The sequence below is a fragment of the Portunus trituberculatus genome, chromosome 9, assembly GCF_017591435.1.
Source record: "Portunus trituberculatus isolate SZX2019 chromosome 9, ASM1759143v1, whole genome shotgun sequence".
Lineage (NCBI taxonomy): Eukaryota > Metazoa > Arthropoda > Malacostraca > Decapoda > Portunidae > Portunus > Portunus trituberculatus.
In genome coordinates, this window is record NC_059263.1 from 1,635,001 (window position 1) to 1,651,341 (window position 16,341).

General features: G+C 41.2%; 1 protein-coding gene across 9 annotated transcripts in view; it reads left to right on the forward strand.

The window, feature by feature from the left end:
- LOC123501163 (protein furry-like) overlaps positions 1–16,341 on the forward strand; it is a 102,812-nt gene that overhangs the window by 81,067 nt on the left and 5,404 nt on the right. For 7 of the 9 annotated variants that reach the window (XM_045249797.1, XM_045249796.1, XM_045249789.1 and 4 more), the window contains 20 exons: positions 1–12; positions 230–447; positions 789–940; positions 1,191–1,340; positions 1,609–1,987; positions 2,666–2,765; positions 3,292–3,402; positions 4,064–4,227; positions 4,450–4,670; positions 4,876–5,048; positions 5,250–5,384; positions 5,499–5,639; positions 6,140–6,262; positions 6,394–6,561; positions 6,996–7,136; positions 7,318–7,468; positions 7,617–7,777; positions 8,027–8,167; positions 9,005–9,079; positions 13,112–13,135. The exon at positions 1–12 is cut by the window's left edge and continues 175 nt beyond it. In XM_045249797.1, the coding sequence (XP_045105732.1) occupies positions 1–12; positions 230–447; positions 789–940; positions 1,191–1,340; positions 1,609–1,987; positions 2,666–2,765; positions 3,292–3,402; positions 4,064–4,227; positions 4,450–4,670; positions 4,876–5,048; positions 5,250–5,384; positions 5,499–5,639; positions 6,140–6,262; positions 6,394–6,561; positions 6,996–7,136; positions 7,318–7,468; positions 7,617–7,777; positions 8,027–8,167; positions 9,005–9,079; positions 13,112–13,135 (2,940 nt within the window). The remainder of the gene's footprint in view (positions 13–229; positions 448–788; positions 941–1,190; positions 1,341–1,608; positions 1,988–2,665; positions 2,766–3,291; positions 3,403–4,063; positions 4,228–4,449; positions 4,671–4,875; positions 5,049–5,249; positions 5,385–5,498; positions 5,640–6,139; positions 6,263–6,393; positions 6,562–6,995; positions 7,137–7,317; positions 7,469–7,616; positions 7,778–8,026; positions 8,168–9,004; positions 9,080–13,111; positions 13,136–16,341) is intronic. The other 2 variants (XM_045249791.1, XM_045249793.1) reach the window with 2 other exon arrangements.

The following is a 16,341-nucleotide window of genomic DNA, read 5'->3' on the forward strand; positions in this document are numbered from 1 at the left end:
GGCACTGTGGAGGTCAGTGTGGTTGATGTGATGAGATGTGTAATGATAGCTTTCCCCTCTAACACAGAAAAATACTATAACAGTGAAATGAAAAGTTATAAAAAATTAAGTTTCACCTACCAAAGTACTTGATATCAATAAGCAGAGTTTTACAATACCCAGTTATTTTGAAGATAGAAAAAATGAATTGTTCGTAAGTCAAACACACTGACACCCTCCCGATTCTCAGGGCGCCACCACACCACAGAAGGACAACTTTGCAATCCTTCGCGCCCAGAGCAGCGGTGCGGCGGGGACGGGGGGCGGGGCAGGGGCGGGAGACGACCAGGGGGAACGCTACGACCCGCCCCAGCCCCACCCACTCCCCATGCCCGAATATGGAGGTTACTTCGCCCCGCTCACTGAGTACCTGCCTGACAGCTCCCAGCCCATCACTGCTTTTCACAGGTGAGCTGGAGGAGGAGGAGGAGTCTTGGAGATTTCAAAGACAGCACACATTTGATTGAGATGATAAATTAGGATGTAATTAAATTACAGATTGTGAAAGAATGAGGTGTAAACAATTAAAGCAGACAAAAGAATAAAAAAAATGGGGGAAATGTGCTAGGTATTAATCAACATAAAGTGTGGTATAAGAAGAAAGAAGGAAACACATCAAGGGAAGGATAGGATGGTGTAGTTTTATCAACATTCACCATTCATGTAAGCATTCCCAAGTTTCAGATCTTGCAGCAGCATGAAGACAAAAGCCTAAATTATCTGCTTCATACACCTTTTTCCTCCTGCAGGTGCAATGTTGCTGTGATGCTGCTGTGTGACGTCATTGTGGCAGGGATTGATGTTGACTGCCACAGCGTTGACTGGTCCATTCATGTCCCCCTCATGCTGCACATCATCACCCTAGGACTGGATCACTCCCGCCCACTCGTTCACACCCACTGTAAGAACATAAGGGAAGCTACAATAATCCAGCAGTCATATACAGCAGTCCCTGTATGAAATATTACCTATTTTCATCTGTTCTGCTTATTATTTATTTATTTATTTTTCTCATTTTTCACTAGGCAGATTATCCTTTCAATCATAATAGCAATGTACAATCAAATTCTACCATTAAGTTTTGCCACACACACAATCATACTCATCCTTACATCCACTCACATCTCACCACCCTGTTTTCTCTTACGTAGGCAAGACTTTACTGGTGCACCTGCTGACAGTGGTTGGGGACCATCGGGACCATCTGGGAGTGGCGCGGGTTCTGCTGAACAACAAGACCACACAGCTGGGTTATGGGCTTGTCCCTAATAATGTCTTCACTCACTCCAAGAACTTCACTGGTAAGGTTTTCATTGCTACTGTTTGATCCCTTCCTTCCTTCCTTCCTTCCTTCCTTCCTTCCTTCCTTCCTTCCTTCCTTCCTTCCTTCCTTCCTTCCTTCCTTCCTTCCTTCCTTCCTTCCTTCCTTCCTTCCTTCCTTCCTCCTCTCTTTCTTTCTTTCTTTCTTTCTTTGTCTGTCTGTCTAGATTTTTGTTTTCTTTCTTTCTATTTTGTATTTTTTGTTGTACTGTTTGCATGCATGTTAATGATTGTACCTTGCCCCTTCAGAGGAACCCCCCAGCGACCCAGTGCCTCCCATTGTGGCAGCTCCCCCAGGCTTTGAGAACCCTCCCGACACCACCAGTGAGGCCAGGGAGACAGTGGAGACCCTCACCACCACCGTTGTCACCATCACCACTGCCACCACTGTCACCACCACTGCCACCACCACCACCACTACCCAAGGGGACGTGGGAACCAGTGTGGCAGGCAGTGCAGGGGTGTCAGGAGGTCCCACGGAAGACTCGGTGCCCCAGCCTGTCATTGTTACCTCTGAGGACACTGCTGATACTGTCTCTGCCTCCTCTGCTGCCACAGGGCCAGAGCAGCCACCCAGAGATGACCTCCAGCATAGTATTATGGCTCTGATTGACTTCATTGCCTCCAGGTGTGTGTGTGTGTGTGTGTGTGTGTGTGCAGTAATTTTCCAATATCCTGATTTACAACAGTACTTTCATGTGTTCTCTATTATCACACTGTCTTTCTCGGCCTTTCTTCCTTTTCATTATCTTATTTTAGCATTATTTCCCATCACAGTAATGCTTAGTCTCTGTGGCTATACTTTGTAGACTCCATATCTGTATTTTTATCTGGTCTTTCATCTTCATCCCCCATGGTCTTCTCCTTTTCCTGTTCTTCAGTGTATCATTGTTTCCCTCATAGCAATTCTCAGCTTTTTTGTCCAGACTTTGCCATCTCCATATCTGTGTTCATTTGATTTCTCATCTCCATCACACCTCATCCTCTTTTCTTCATCCTATCATCCTCCTCACCGTTTCATCATGTCTCCTCACATCCATATGCATCTAGTCTCTCATCTCCTCCACACCCCATGCTCTCTTTCTAATCCAGTCTCCCATCTCTACACCCATTGTTCTCTTCCTCATCCAGTCTCCCATCTCTACATCCCATACTCTTCCTCATTTGGTCTTCCTTCTCCACACCCCATACTCTCTTCCTCATCCTGTCCCCAAGCATACTCTTCCTCATTTGGTCTTTCTCCATAGCTCACATTTTCTTCCTCATCCTGTCATCCTCCTCACTGTTGCATTGTCTCTCCTCACAGCAAGAATCAGCCCCTTTGGCCCTACGAAGACATTACCTCCAAGCAGTTCTCCATCCGAAGTGCAGACCAGCTAGCCAACTTCGTCCGTCATGTTGTCACGGTGAGAGTGCAGTGCTTGTGTTGCTGATTGATTCTTTCTTATTCTGTTTTTCATTCTTACGTGTTTCATTTCTGCCTGGTTCTTGGGTTACAAAATCTGTGTGGTTTGTTCTGTCTCATTTGATGGTTTGAGATTGTTGTGTAAAGGTATCCGTTTTCATTATTCCCTTGAGTATGTGGATTACATTATGGAGAGAGAGAGATAGGTGATACAAAGTCCTTCTTGTAAGAGTAGGTGACAACTTAAATAGGTTACATTATATCCACCTTTGTTTAGTAAGTGCACTGTCATTTGAAAGTACTTGTAGGTGTTGGGGTTTTAATTTTTTTATTTCTATGAAGGAGATATAGGAATGATGGGGAAGAGAGGTGGGGCTGGGAATGTGGAGTGGGAGAGGAAGAAGGTAGGCCATCAAAGGCTGCTTTGCCCAATGAAATCTGCCATAAAAATGTTGCTTTTGTTAGAAATGTAGGTAGAAAAATGCATCATCAAATAGGGAACTGACTGTACCAACTTGACCCTCCAGGTGTTTGGCCAGTCGCTGCCACACACACACATTGAGGAGCGGTGGGCCCAGATTGCCCTGCACCTGGCCCTGTCTTGCTCCTCCCGCCACTACGCTGGACGCTCACTCCAGGTATGTTAAGTCACTTTTTTGTGGGTAAGAACTATCCTCTTCTTGGTACAATTGTCCGGTAGTCATTTCTCTCCCTTGCATCTTTCGTTGTGACTCCCATCCTTTGTAATTCTAATGCAATTTCATCACTGTCTTCTCTTGATCATCACTGTCTTCCCTTGATCATCACTGTGTCTTCTCTTGATAATCACTGTCTTCCCTTATCTTCTTCCCTCAACTGTTTTACTCCAAACAAAACAACCCACTGCCACTCCTTATTTTAATGTGGAAGAATTTAAGTGTCTAGTATTTTAGTATTTTTAATGTGCAGTGCCATATGACAGTTGCTTTAGTGCTTTAGATCAATCAGCTAATTATTTGATGATTATTTTCATTTTGGTGTATTTTTGCATGTTTATTTTCTTTCATCTTTTCCTTTCATTAATTACCTCTCTTTACCTTCCAGTTTCCTCCCAATTACTCAGCATCTGAAAATTCCTTCCATTTCTCATTTCTGTCCATTTGTTTTGTGTCTTGTTTATATCCAACATATTTATCATTTCCTCCAACTATTATATGACTTTTCCCATCTTTACCTCCGTCTTTGCTCATTGAATATTTCCCATCATCTGGCTTAGCTTCCACTTCATCTATTGTTTTCTCCTCAACCTCCATCCCTCAGGTATTCCGTTCACTTCACGTCTCCATGTCATCCCGGATGCTGAGTGACCTGCTGGGCCGCCTGGTAGAGACTGTGGCAGAGCAGGGCGATGACATGCAGGGTTATGTCACAGAGTTGATGCTGACCCTTGAGGCGGCTGTGGATGCCCTGGACTCGGACTTCAGGTGAGGCTGTGGTGCTGAGGAAGGGGCTAGGGTGGTAGGTTAGGTCAAGAGTTAGATAAATGTTTGGTTAGGAGTTTGGTGTGATGGTAAAAGATTCTTGCTTGTGTTTTAAGTGATGACAGAATAAATTAAGTGAGGAGGTTAGGGTAGGAGGTGAATTAAGAAATTATAGATTTGTGCTTGTGTTTTAAGTGATGTTTTTTTATATTTTTCTCCTCAAAGACCTATCGAGTTTGTGCGAGAGTTGTTCAAGTCGACACCAAATCTGAACAACAAAGACCGCAAGAGTGCTCTGGGCTATGGGATGATGGGACACTTCTATGGGTCTGCCTTCCCTCCACCCTCTGCCCCCATGTCCCCTAGTGGCCACATTCGCTCCACATCTTACTCCATCTCTTATGGCCGAGGGAAGCCCATGGCCTCCCCCACGGCAGAGCTGAAGGGTGAGTGACACATAGATGCAGATAGAACTTAACACACAGACAGGGAATATTTTTTGTATATGAGAAAGTATTTCCATATTTGTTCAAGTTAATGAATATACAAATTGTACAAACTAAAATCTAAAAAATCAATGAACATTTTTTAAAGGAACAACACTCTTTATTCTGACTTCATTTTCTAACAACCTCTTTTCAACCACCACAGTCCAGCCAGAGATGCGAGGACGCAGTGGCACCGACGTGGACACTCGCATGAGGCAGCAGCAGCAACAGCAAATGACACAGCAGCTGCAGCAGTCAACTAACCTGTCCCGTTCTCGTTCTGCTCAGTCACTCAAGCAGCTGGCTGACCAAAGTTCTTCTGATGACAAGATGACTGTGAGGATTATTTTTGTCTCCAGTATTTCTTTATGCATTACCACCTCTGTATTCTAAGCATGCTGAGAGATGACTGAATGAAGTGTTGAGGGTATTGTTGAGTGTATGCTCTGTATTCTGATTGCCACTGAGAGAAAACTTGGTATCTTACATTAGCTTAAGGTTGTCAGTTTGATATGTATGTACTCCCCTCCCTTACAGGTTTTAGCTCAGCTCTTCTGGATTGCTGTATCAGTGCTTGAGTCTGACTATGAGTATGAGTTTATCCTGGCCATGAGACTGCTGGACAAGGTTTTGGCTCGCTTGCCTCTTGACCGGCCAGACTGCAGGGATAAGGTGAGAGAGAGAGGAACCATGATGAGAATGCACATTATACTCCTTACCAACAACTTATCACTTTCTCAATGCTCTCCACCACAATCCAATTATCCTCAGCATCTTTCCCTGCAGGTGGAGAAGTTACAGCAGCAACTCAAGTGGCGTGACTTCCCTGGTGTCCATGCTCTGCTCCTGAAGGGCTGCACCTGCGCCACCACCTATGAGGCCACCATCACCCTGCTGTCTCGCTTCACACAACTCACTGACCTCCAGGTGCGGGCTGAGGAGGAGTATTAAGAGCTAGGGTGAAGCAGGGAGAGAAAGGGATGGAAGGAGTGAAGAAAGAATAAAAGATGAGGAACAAGGAAGGAATGAATGAGAAGGATTGGAAGTGGAAAGACAAGTATCCAAGTGGACATAGGTGGATGAAAGGATTAAAATAGATATTGAGAATTATTTTTAGTTTTATGTTTATTAAAAAGAGAAGAGGATGTGAAATTCTAGATGAGGTTTAGATACCAGCGGAAAAGTTTACTGAATGTGTGTAAGAAAATTCAGACATTAATAACATGAATTAAAAGGGGGGAAAAAAAAGTGACGCGAATAAAACAGTCAAAAAGGGGAAGAATCGCAAACTGTTTAATGTATGGAGAGAGAAATAACACCAAGCTATAACTGTGAACTATAACAAACTGAGGAGAGCAGATAACTGTTGAATGCATATATATAGAGAGAGAGAGCAGTAACAGCACCAAACACTAACGTCATTACAGGTGGTGGATCCCAGTCAGAGCAGAGCCTTTGCCATCAATGTCATCGCACTCCTGCCATACATGCTGCAGAACTATGAGGACGACAACCCGCTGTGTATCCAGGCGGCAGAGAATGTGGCTCAGGTACTCTTGCTGGTTCACAGATCAGTCTTGGCCACAACACTGAGGTGGGCTTGGCTTGTGCAGTGCTGGCATAAAATATATATGAATACATAACATTACAATGATGCACCACACTCATCAATGCATTGCAGGTTTGTAATGAGAAGGGGAAGCAACTGGAGAACCTGGCCACAGTGATGACACTGTACAGCCGCCGCAACTTCAGCAAAGAAAGCTTCCAGTGGACCAAGTGTGTGGTGAAGTACCTGCATGACTCCTATGCTCACCTGTCCCTCAGCCTCATGGCCTTCCTGGTGGAGGTGAGTCACACAGAGAGAGAGAGAGAGGATTTGGAATTAGATTTTCACTTGCTCACATCTTTCTTAATGCTCAGAGCTTTTTGATACTTCTGATAGATTGGTTTCTAAAGTGATGTTTTTTGTATGGCTTGAAAATTTTAAACATCTGAGATGCTCCGTTTTGTGTATGTACAGTTGTGTGTGGGTTGGTTTTTTTATGTATAGAGTTTTGCGTATTTTACTGAAATAATTGTTAAAAATTGTCTGTTATATTTTAAATAAATTGTCAAATTTATTTTGGATACAGTTGATCTTAATTTACAATTTCCTTTTTCTTACCTTTTTTAAAGTAAATATGAATTATTCATGATTTGTCATTTATTCCTGTCTGGTAATTACCCAGCAATACTTTGGTGTGTGTCTGATATCAAGTGTTTCTCCACTGGCCAATGCAGGTGCTGGAGAAAGGCCCCACCACTGTGCAGAACCCAATCCTCAACATCCTCCACTGCATGCTGCACTACATCGACATCAACACGGCGGCAGCTCAGCTCGTCAATGGTGACCTGCTCAGAGTCATTGCCAAATATATTGAAGTAAGTAGAATGATGATTTTCATTCATCCTCCTTTCAATCTACCATTTTTCTCTCAATCCTTTCCTTCACTTCTTTCTAACTCTTCTTCCTTCCCTTCTACACTTTGTTGTCCTTCCTTCCTTTATGTTTTACTGCTAAAATTTCAATGAATCTCAATTAATTAATGTGTCCTCTACACAGGGATCACACTGGAAGGAGGCATTGAGGATCTTGAAGATGGCTGTGACACGCTCTTCCTCCCTGGTGGTGCCACCCGCTTCCTCCCACACCCACTACTGGGACCACCACATCTTCACTGACATTGAGACCCACTTTAAGAAGGAGTTGCCAGGTGAGGGAATTCATGAATGATGGAAAAGAGATAAAGATCTGTTTATAAACCCAACTCTGTAGTCAACTTGTAAGACATCTTTATTAGTATCTACATGTATTGTACACACTGGGTACAGTCTCTTGAGAATGAACATCTTTTCCCCCAGGACGAACCATGGAGTTCACTTTTGATGTGACGCAGACTCCCATTGTTGGGCGAAGGTTCCTGCGGGGCGGGGCCGGGCCAGGGATAAGTATTGGCCAGATCAGTGCTGGTTCCTCCACTGTTAGCTCAGCCACCAGTGACAGTCTGAGGGAACGTGAACAGGTGAGAGAGAAACTGACACTGATAGCAACACATATAAACTGTAACAGGCCAATTGAAAAAGAGACTCAAACACTGATGAAAACTTGCCAAAATAGAGAAAGGAGGAGATAATTATGCAAGCAGAAAGAGAAGAAAGACACGTGAAGAGAAATTAAATTAAATAACTCCATGGCAAACTTTTAAAACACCAAACTTGAGTATCCAAGAATAAATGAATTACTGTTTCTTACTCATCCACCGCCTTCCCAGGACGTGGCCAGCAGTGAGGGAGGCACCAGTCTGGGGGTGGAGCCCGGAGGTCCCGGCTCAGCATCTCCTCATCGCTCTCTCTCCCTCTCAGCAGCCGACACGTCCCACCTTGCTGGCTGGAAGACACCCTGGCTCTCTCAGGTCTGAAGCTGTGGGGAGGAGAACTTAGAGGTTGATTTGTTTAAGGCATTACAGCAGCAACAGCAGGGACTTAGAAGAGATAGAAGTGTAGGGTGCTGAGAAGGAAAGTTCAGTGAGGAATGGAGAGATTGTAAAGAATAGAAGAATTGAAAAACTTTGGGAAGAAAGGAAAGATATCAAGGAGTAGAGGGATTAAAAGAAAGCTGAGAATTATATGAAGGGATGGATAAACCTGGAGGAATTCAGTTATTTGGAAAATGGACGAGTAATGGAAGAATGGAAAGACTTGAGCAATACAAGAAAGGTTTTAATGGAGCTTCCAAATTGTGGGGTGGAAAGTGATGTGCATTTAATCATTTTATTGAACGTCAGATGTAATACTCAGACTATTCCCAATATTTGCAATGATCCTATACAATTATCTAAGAAAAGTTGTCATATTGTGTCAAGTGTTTCAAACAGGGAAGTCCCATCAGGTAACCACCTCTTTCTGCCACACTCCACACACTCATCTTACTTTTTGCAGAGCTATGCATGTGAAGCAGTTCATAAGTCCTATTTGATCAATTAATAGACATGAGATTCAGTAGATATTGTGACATCCCTTCTTACAGTTGTACATACACAATATTTTCAAAGCATTCCATCTTTCACTCTAGCTCACATAAAAAAATATATATATAATTGACTAACTTGCGCATTAATTTGCAGTAAATGTCTTACTGCAGCCATACCTTCATTATTTTTGTTATTATTATTATTATTATTATTATTATTATTATTATTATTATTATTATTATTATTATCATCATCTCTTCCATTCTTTCCTCTGAGCAGGCCAGGGTGAGGGAGGCCCTGGTAAATCTGCTCAACACCTGTGGGCAGCGGGTGGGTCTGCCCAAGTCACCCTCGGTAAGTCCAGCCGGCAACAGTAGCTCATCATCAGCTGTATTGTTTAAGCACTATATGTTGATTTACTGGTGTGGTGCATTTGTTTATTTATTTATTCACTTACCAATGTATTCATTTATTTATCTTATTTATTCATTCATTTTATTTACTTATTCTTCACATGACACTTGCAAAGGTTTTAGAATTCTGGTCAGTGAGGATTTCAATGATCAAAATTTGAGTTCTTATAAATTTATTATTTTTTTTAGCTACTTATTTACTTGTTTTATTGATTAATTTCTATATCTCTTTTACTATTTACATACCAGTACTTCCTCACCTTTTTGATAACCAGTTATTTTGTTTTTGTCAAGAAATATAGAAATTTGAGGTAAAAGTTTTATTATTTTTTTTTTTTATTTATTGTTTCTAAGTTTATATTTTGACATAAGAATTTTTTTTTAAATTTCTAAACAGCTTGATTTAATTTTTTGTTGTGAATGACAGTAATGACTTATGGCCAATGTGTAGTCATTGTCACTGTTCTTGTGTGTGTGTGTGTTTGCTGCTACTGTTGTTGTTGAGTCAGGTGCTGGTGGAGAGTTGAGTCAGTTACTGAATTACCAAGAGTCACAATATAATCTTTGATAGGAGTCAATTGTTGAATCACCTGTAGAGTCATTGTTTATCTTGAATGTGTGGTCCACTCAGTGTTGTTAGTCAGTCACTGTAGTGTGAGTTGTTATGTGCCACAAGTAATAGTTACTCCAGAAGTTGGCCATACCATCCGTGAGTCGGTGAGTTGCGATTAGTTTAGAAATTCAGGTTGTCCATCAGTCAACCATTGAAGAGTTGAGACCTTGTTAGCTTGTCAGCCATTAGAACTGTCCAGTAGAGACAACATGATTTCTTGAGTTACAATATCATGGAGTCTGTGAGGAGTTCTGAGTCACAAGTGATAGATGTATAGTGAGCCACAATGGACACTCCAGGGTTTGAGTAATTTCTAGGGAAAAAAAAAAAAAAAAACACTATTACTACTGCTACTGCTACTTTTGCTGCTACTACCACTATTACTACTACTAAAAAGAATAACTAAATGGGGTTATATAAAAGAATTAATGAGAGTTCAGTGAGTGAATGATCAGGTTTACTCAGATAGACACTAAGTAACATTTGATCCCATGTGAGGCTGAGAAACTTTCAATAAAGAAATGCACTAAGAGGGGAAAAAAGTATTAGAAATATGAATGACTGTACTAGAGGATCAGTTTTTTGTCTGAACATACATACTACAATTTAGTGAGTGACCAGTGCTATAAAGGAGAGACAGAGTACTAAAAATGGTTTGTCACAAATTAGTCACCATTAGGCTACATACTCATGAGTGGAATAGGTAACCTTAATGGAATTTATCTTGGGTAAACTCTAGTGTCAAGACAGGCAGTAAGTAGTCCACACATCATAGGGTCCTTAGTGTCAAGACAGGCAGTAAGTAGTCCACACATCATAGGGTCCTGTATGTGTGTGTGTGTGTTTGTATGCATGTGATTACAGATAAGTGACATTTTCGCTAATCAGTTATTTTGTACATTTCATAACTGTTTGGTCTCATAACAATGGAGATAATAGTAGCAATAGTTATAACAATAATAATAATAATAATGATTATTTTAACAATGGTAGTAGTAACAACAATTAAGTAATCATAATGCACAACAAGAATAGTAATAGAACAGTATTTACAAAATAATGATTTGATAACAATAACAGCAGAGAGAGAGAACTGAGTCAGATCTTTCCACTTCACTTTAGTGTGTAAGTGTGAATGTCAACTAGTGTAAGTGTATTTTTAAAGCATTCATTTTTAATCTTGAAGTATCTTGTGTGTGTAAAGCCTTCTGGTTCTCTGTGTGTGGATTTAACCCCACCTCTGTATGCTCCTTTGCCTCCCTTTTCATAATGACCAGCTGTGTATATTGATGTCTACTAATAGGGATATTTGTAGAATGTGTAGCTGTACATGTGTATAACATTTTGTAGTCTTTGTACATATATATGTAGCTACTAATCTTTGGGTGCTGAGCTCAGCCTGCCACTGCTGACCTTGCACCACCCAGGCCACTCAGCATGGCAGGACACAGGCACAGGATTGGCACAGCAATGCCTTCAGTGACAATGGCAGGAATTGTTTGCTAGAGCTTTCAGCCAGCAGCATTGTCTGCCTTTGTTGATGCTGGTAGACTTGTGTACAGCTGTGCCTTAGTAGAGACTTGTGAAGGTGTGGCACTGAAAGTATTACTGAAAGGAAAGAAGGCAGCGCTGGAGATTAATATTATTGGATATTTTTTAGTATCCCACTAGGGAGGAATGTATGTTTGTAACTAAGCATTGTAATATAGGGCAGACTTGTGTAGAAAATGGAAGACAAAATATACAGAAAATCAGGCAAGCATGGATTGATGAAAAATTGGCTGACAAATCTGATGTTCAGAAAAATTCCTTACAACGAAGTGGTTTGATATGAACTATTAGCGCTGTGTCCTTGTTTACTGATGTGTCAGCCTACCATGCTGAGGTGCCCTGGGTGGCTGTGGATGGATGGTCAGTGCAGCAAGAAGGCAGAGTCTGCATGCCCCCTGCCCCCCAAGCCCTCCCCACCCTCCCACTCCTTGACTCCCATGGTAAATCATACTAACCTGCATGTTCCCCTAACACCCCTCCAAGCAGCCCCAATGTCCCCCGTGTCCCAGCATGTGGGGCCTGTGTGCGTGTCAGGTGACAGGTGTACATGTGTGCGTGTCCAGGGCTCCTGGTAGAGATGGCAGGGAGGAAGAGTGGCCAGCGGCTGTGATAAGTTTTGAAACACAACAGAACATTTTCTATTTTTAGTTTTTAGAATGGGGAAAGTATATTAGGTGTAAACAGTGCTCTTTTTCATTATAGTTAGTTTGTAGATGTATTGGAGATATTGCATCATGATTGGATTACAGGAAGAACCTTTTTAGTCTGAGTTGGGCTGCATTTACTGAGTACACTTTCCTGAAAAAAACACCACACAGGCCCCAGAGGTGCTGCTGGGGGCTGAGTCCAGCACTGCATCCCAAAACTGTCATTGAGTAATGCAGCTCATTAACTCGATCCAAATTTTCAGCCACAGAATTAAATTTACCAGTGGCAGAATTATAGATCATAAAAAGGGGTATATTGATTGATCAAAATAATGAGGAAAGTATTTATTTTATCTGCAGAGTGTCAGTGGACAATTCGTAATGGTTTAGACTAAAGAGAGTGATAGTCATAGAAATAGATAATATGAGAATTAGTGAGTTTGTAAGGATAAGTGACTGAGGGCAAAGAGTGAAGGTAATCTATAGAAAACACTAGAGGAGATTTGAGTCATGGCCAGGAGTGGACTAATCAGTATAGTAGAGTGTTGCAGTAAAGATGGAAGACATACTTTGAGGATGAGAGGAGAAAATAGAGGGATCAGGGATGGAGGTTTTGTCAAGAATAGGAGTGAGTAGAAGGTTAGAGGGACAGAGATACAAATCTGTTATGTAGTAATGTTTTATGAGAAATAATGTGATGCAGAAGTTGTCCCATAAACTGAAATGTGTAGGATTAGGACTTGTTTCAGAGTAGGATAAGTACAACATTAATTGTTGATCCTGAGTCAAAACAGTTCTTATAGAAATTGGAAACATTGTATGGAAAGAGCAGGAATATGAGGGATGGAGTGGCAGATTTAATAGAAGCGCAGTAGATAAAGAAATAATAATGAGTGGAATAACAGTAATTGAATGCAAGAACTACCACAAGATTGATTAACAGTGACAAGGAGTAAGAGGCAGAGTAAAACTGGGTGGAGTGGAAGTAAAGGAGGCTGATTGGTACTAATAAGGAGTAGTAGGGGTGGAGTGGGAATAACAGAGTGACCCCTGCCTCTGTCATCCCCAGGGGTCATCCCAGGGGAAGGGTGGGGGGGCATGCCTTGCTACATTAACCTGTGGTCTTTGGTGTCTCTCTGTTCCATGGTCTTGGGGTGGGTAGCAGCAGGAGCCGCCCGCCAGCAAGGTAACTCTCTCTCTCTCTCTCTCTCTCTCTCTCTCTCTCTCTCTCTCTCTCTCTCTCTCTCTCTCTCTCTCTCTCTCTCTCTCTCTCTCTCTCTCTCTCTCTCTCTCTCTCTCTCTCTCTCTCTCTCTCTCTCTCTCTCTCTCTCTCTATGACCAACACCACCACCTCTTTACAAATTCTACCAGTTCTTTCTCACAATCAGATTTCAATTTTCTTTCCATGTATATTATCTGTTCACACCACCACCACCACCACTACTACTACCACTGCAACCACCACCGCTATCATCACCACTGCCACCGCCATTATCACCACCATTGCCTCCACCAAACCACCACCACACTTGCACAGAGGCTAATGAGACTTTATTATTTCTTATATTTACATTTGGCCTAAAATATGATACGATGCACTGCTTATTTTGTTATAATTTGATTTTACTAGTAAGCTGCATGCTGTCAAAATTCTAAATTGCATTATCATAGAAAACTAGAACAAAATTACATAGAGGAATTTTTTTTTTTTCTTCCCCCAGGCAAAGACCATGCTATTTTGTGTAGGTATTTGTATATTTGCTTCAATGCGCTAGCAACAGAATAAGCCTCTGAAGCTGCAAATCAGTAAAAAAAAGATAATAAGAGATTGAAAAGAAAAATGTAACTTCCTTGGAATATCTTACTACAAACAAAAGAGAAAAGAAAATATAAGAAGCAAAATATGAATAAAATAGACCCCTATTGTAAGAACAAAACAAGAAAACCAAGTGCCAAATATAGATAAATAACTGATCTCTTTGGAACACTGTACTGCAATAAAGAGGCTGTTGAGAAGAACAAAATGTCATGTGTGCAGATCTTAACTAAGCTAAAGGTTGCCAGTCCTTAGAGACTCACTGCCTGTCTCATTCACAGCCTGAGTGACATTGATGCATCGGCGTGTTAAAGATACACAAATCACAAATATGTGTATTGTTAAACTTTCACCGTCACATTTCTTTCATTGTTTCTTCGGCCTTTCTGGCTTTTCTTTCTTTTTTTCCCAGTTTTCTCTTCCTTTTCTTCCTATTCCCAGTTTTCTCTTCTTTTTCTTCCTATTCCCAGTTTTCTCTTTCTTCCTTTTTCCAGTTTTCTCTTCCTTTTCTTCCTATTCCCAGTTTTCTCTTCCATTTCTTCCTTTTTCCAGTTTTCTCTTCCTTTTCTTCCTATTCCTAGTTTTCTCTTCCTTTTCTTCTTATTCCCAGTTCTTTCTTCCCTTCATCACAGGTACTCACTTTTTTTTTTTTTTTTTTTCCCTTCCATTTGTTATCTCACATTTTTTCTTTTCGTACACTGAAGCTTTCCCTCGGAGACGCACCCTGAGGTAAATTTCACGGTGTGCTGCCTCTCATATCTGCATTTGTTTTCCTCTGCTCTTTCCCAGAGCTTTTATATCTCTCTCTCTCTCTCTCTCTCTCTCTCTCTCTCTCTCTCTCTCTCTCTCTCTCTCTCTCTCTCTCTCTCTCTCTCTCTCTCTCTCTCTCTCTCTCTCTCTCTCTCTCTCTCTCTCTCTCTCTCTCTCTCTCTCTCTCTAACATTTCAAAAAACTTTCCATGTTTTTGTCACAATTTTCCAGAACTAATATAAAACACCCACTTTTCATTTATATCTAGTACTTTGAGAAACACATCATACATTTTCTACCTTTACTAACATCACAGAATATTTGCTGACAGATTCACAAGTTATAATGTCCAGTTGGTGTGATTGTTCTCCTTATTTATGTCCCCAGTTCCTGCTATGCATTGTCTTTTAACATACCTAGATTTGCACAATGCTGCCCGCCCCCCTATCATGACTTTTTCAGAAGTTATTGTACCAAAACTTTGTAATCACATCCCAACTGCAGAAACTCTTTAGCTTCCCTGACTTTTTTTTTTTTTTTTTTTTTTTTTCCAATTGTCTTTAGTAAGATTATTCTGCTTTCTTCTTCTCTTTTCCCTGGACAAATTTGCTGGTAGTTGCTTGAAGGTTTGTGTAGGTAGTGTGGCCATGGCATGTGTGCTTGTCTGGAGTGCTGTAGTGAGTATGGCTTGTTGCTTGCTTGTTTGCTTTGGGGACCCTCCCTTGGATGTGTGTGTGCGTGTGTGTTTGTTTGAGAGAGAGAGAGAGAGAGAATATTTGCAATGAAGTTGCTTAGCTTTATCATCTTGAAGCACCCTAGTTCCTTTTTACCTGCCTTCCCACCCATTCATTGCAGTGTGTGTGTGTGTGTGTGTGTGTGTGTGTGTGTGTGTGTGTGTGTGTGTGTGTGTGTGTGTGTGTGTGTGTGTGTGTGTGTGTGTGTGTGTGTGTTTTGCCTAACTTGAGTGCATCACAAAACTGTCTGAAGTCAGCCCACATTGAGATTGGACAGTAGCTTGATTTTAACTTTCACATCACCAGTTAAGATACAATGATTTTTTTAGTCATCAAAATCAAACATTTAGAGAACACAGTATATTTATCCAGTTTATTCAATAGCACACCATGCAGATCTTAACTTACCTCACCATAATACTTGCACTGCATCAGCCACAAGTCTTGGTATCTGATAGACTATCAATATAAATGAGACAATTATTCAGTGTGGGTTGGCATTCAATGTTGCAACACTGAATGGAATGTAGTCCATTACAAAAACTTGTGGTGGTTTGCACAGAGCCATAGTGGCTGTGGTGGTGCTAAATCTCACTAACTCAGATGAAACTGAGTGATATGTGAGTGTGTCTTGAGGGTGTATGACTCCCCACACAGGCCAGGGTGAAGTGATGGCTGAGAGCACTTAACTACCACACCATCCACCATATATGTGTTGCACTTCACTCACAGTGGTGACTGTCACTGTTTTAAAAAAACCTCTTAAGTCACCACTGCAAGGCCAGTGTCTAGAGAGCCAGAAAGAATGTCATGGCATGAATATTGATGAGTTTGCCAGTCATAAGCACCAATTCTGAGAAAACAAGTTATTCCACTTCAAGAACATCCAAGATTTCTTTTTTACTGAGTGGACTCTGAAAATTATTTTCAATCATAATTCTGAGTATTTTTTTTTTAATGATTCACTTTGTTTTATTGAAATATTTAAGTGGTGCTAATCATCAAAACATTGTTGGGATTTGAAAGTTTTTTTTTTTTCCCACTCACTAATACTAATGATAGATACTTAAATAGAAAGGGAACTTGTATATC